Source organism: Amborella trichopoda, chromosome 13 (genome assembly GCF_054954075.1).
Source record: "Amborella trichopoda isolate Santa Cruz 75 chromosome 13, AtrichopodaSantaCruz75HAP2 v2.0, whole genome shotgun sequence".
Taxonomy (NCBI): domain Eukaryota; kingdom Viridiplantae; phylum Streptophyta; class Magnoliopsida; order Amborellales; family Amborellaceae; genus Amborella; species Amborella trichopoda.
In genome coordinates this window covers 12,057,100-12,060,434 of record NC_142348.1, presented here as the reverse complement: position 1 = coordinate 12,060,434, position 3,335 = coordinate 12,057,100, and the positions used below count along the sequence as shown (strand labels likewise).

The 3,335-nt window shown below is 38.4% G+C and overlaps 1 protein-coding gene across 1 annotated transcript; it reads left to right on the top strand.

Annotated features, from left to right (window-relative positions):
* The first annotated feature begins 1,380 nt into the window (after positions 1-1,380).
* Positions 1,381-2,139, top strand: LOC18432108 (putative pectate lyase P56). Its single transcript, XM_006842220.1, has one exon. It carries the CDS (start codon positions 1,381-1,383, stop codon positions 2,137-2,139), a length of 759 nt encoding a protein of 252 aa, XP_006842283.1.
* Positions 2,140-3,335: the final 1,196 nt, after the last annotated feature.

The following is a 3,335-nucleotide window of genomic DNA, read 5'->3' as shown; positions in this document are numbered from 1 at the left end:
TATGAGTGATCTTTTTGCTAAAATTATAAAGGCCGATTATTACTAAAAACAAAAAAAATTGTATTTCCCCTGCAAAAGATCACCTAGGTCTTTCTTTCACATTTGACATGGTAAGCGTTCCTATTAAATAGGGATCTCGATCTCGATGTATTGGAAATGAGCTCTCCGTTCATTCGGGATCTCGATCTGCTACTTTTACCCTCACCAGAACTCGCTTCCCGAGCTCCGGAGCTTTGGGCGGGCATCGCTCCGACGCTCTCGCTCCCGGTAACTATGATCCAAACAACATAAATCTTTTTGTTTTTTTTCCAGATAATCCATTTCATGGATCCAAACGGCCCATTGTGATTGACTTAACATATTCAGCGCCCATAATAAATCTCGTATAGGTGGCATCCCAGCCGTGGGGGCCTCACATCCCGACCAACTCCATTGTCGTGAGATATATTAAGTAAGGGAAAAGTTTATATAAGGTTGCAACCTTAAAATGGAGAATTACATATGCACCTCAAAAATCTATCAGAAAGGTTGTTTTAATGTTGTTGATCATCTCGACATCGAGATGTACGAATATAAAAAAAACGTTTTTAAGTCTCAGAAATAGTGTATATTGCAACACATTATCTAGGCTGTCTATTTTCAATATTTTCATATGTTTGTAGATCTCATTGATTTTAACTATTTTTGGAGTTTAAAATTTTCTAATTAGATATGAAAATAGATTTTAAGATAATCCTAATAATTTTTGACAACAAAATTACATGTTATGATAAAATTTAGAGGTTCACGTTAATTGGATTGTTTAAGGTTACAACCTTATAGAAACCGCACCCTATTAGTAACGTAATAATTTCAGCCAGCATGTCAAAGTAGGTAGATAAGTTCAACAGCAGGACAACAGATCATCAAATCAATACCTTCGCCCATTTTAGGAATGCCATTCACTTCACCCATTCACCACCCCACTTTGGATTCAACTCACTCCTTCACCACCCCCTCTTACCACAATTGCATCACCACCCCTCTTATCACAATTGCAGTTATGTGCATCTTATATCTCTCTTATATAAACTTTCCAACCTTGTTCAAACATCCCAACAAATCTTAACCCTCGCCCCTTCTTTCTTTTCTCCATCACATGGACAAAATTCAGAGTTCATATTTTTCTCTATGTCATACACATTCATCAAACTGTCTTAAGTAGAAATTGAGCCTAGGACGTAGCATTACACGTAGCATTACAAATCGTCAACTACTAACCAATTAAGCTTCTGTTCTTTTCCTATCAACCTTAACCCACCACCCGTCCCTTTGTTTGCGTCCAACCTACCGCAATATATCTATCAACCTCTATCTATATTTCAGTATATCTAGCAACTCATGGCCGGAAGAAAGCACTTTTTTAACTTTCTCGCCCTTGTCATTTTAGCATATATAGTAATCAGCGCTGAAGCCCAGTGCACAGCTGATGGCACCAAGTGTCAATTCAGCTGTGGCAAGGACAGGCTCCTGCCATCATGCGCCGTTGGCTTTGCAGCTGGAGTCACCGGTGGAGCAGCAGGGCCGACATATTTTGTCACCGACTCCTCTGATGACGCCGACTACAACAACCCTAAGCCCGGGACAATACGCCACGCCCTACGCCAAGCCAGCCAAAGTCCATGGGGCCTATGGATCAAATTCAGCTATAGCATGGAGATAGCCCTGACTCAAAATCTCTTCATGGCCAGTAACACCACTATCGATGGCCGAGATGCCTACGTGACAATAACCGGATGGACACTGGTTGTCGAAGGGGTGAAGAATGTGATATTGCATAACTTTGCAGTGGCAAATGTGCCTGAGAGTGATACAGTGCACATACTAAGTGGGTCTAGCCTGATCTGGGTCGACCACATTTCGTCGTGGAATTCTGAACTAGGATTGGTATCAGTGGTCCAAGGGTCCACCGACGTGACGATATCAAATTGCCATTTAAGTAACCATAACTTTAATATGTTATTGGGTGCCTCTGATGGAGACAAGATTGATGAGAACATGAGGGTCACGGTGTACCGCAATTTCTTTGACTATTCCAACCAAAGGATGCCTCATTGCAGGTATAAATACACAAAGCTCTCCCCCCACTCTCAATCATAGAAAATGCATACACATGTGCACTTCTTAACCCAATAACCCGTGAGAAGACTAGGGACGAGCACTAGGCCCGAGTTGAGCCGAGTTCTAGCCAAGTCAAAATGTATTAAAAAAATAAAAAATAATCCAAAAAATTAGGAAAAATATGTTTAAAGTAAAATTAAACAAAAACATATCTAAATGAGGTTCAAAATAATTTTTTAAAAAATTGATGTGTGATAAGGAGTATTTCAAAAATAATCCAAAAAGACGGAAAACTATAAAAATAAGTATTTTTAGTGAAAACAAATGATAGAAAGCATAAAAAATAAATCTCTTAATTTTAAATTTTTATTTTTTTTGAATTTTTTAATATCCCTGAGTTGGACACCCAACTCGGGGATACTCGGACTCACCACCCTCGCGAGTCCAAGTTGGCTCACCTGAGCAATTAATCACTTATAAAAACTAATCTGTAAAAGCCCGGGGATACTCGGACTCACCACCCTCGCGAGTCCAAGTTCGCTCACCTGAGCAATTAATCACTTATAAAAACTAATCTGTAAAAGCCCGGTTTCTTGCCGGGACTCGCAAGGTGATCCCATTGAGCTAGTCTCGAGTCAGACCACTTATTTTAAATAAAAATTTATTTTTTTTAAGAAAAATTGGAGACTCATGGTGAGTCCCAAAGTTTGGCATTCGAGCTTGTTAAGGAGTCGAGCCAAGATTGTAGAATTACGGATCACCTCAAAAATCCATTGAAAAAAGCTGTTTTAATGTTGGAAAAGCCTCTAATTGATCATCTCCACATTGAGATGTATGAATATGAAAAAAATAAACAAAATGAGTCCAAAAAATCGTGTATCTTGCTACACATTATCAAGATCGTTTATTTTCAAGAATTTCATGCGTTTAGATTTGCTTGATTTGTATTATTTTTTAATTTAAATGATATAAAGCTAAAAATAGATTTTCAAGCACTCCTAAGAGTTTTTTATCCCAAAATTACATCTTATGATAAAATCTGGACGTGCGCCTTACTTTAATTGTTTAAAGTTGCAACGTTACACAAACTACAACCATTCGTTTTGGGAAAATTTCATCTAGAACCCTAATTTATCATATTATTTCATGGTAGACCCTCCTTCCGTTTTTCTTTCAAGCAGCATAAAACCCTTAGAGATTTCACCGCACCCCGTCATCTCTTATCTCCCTTTTTT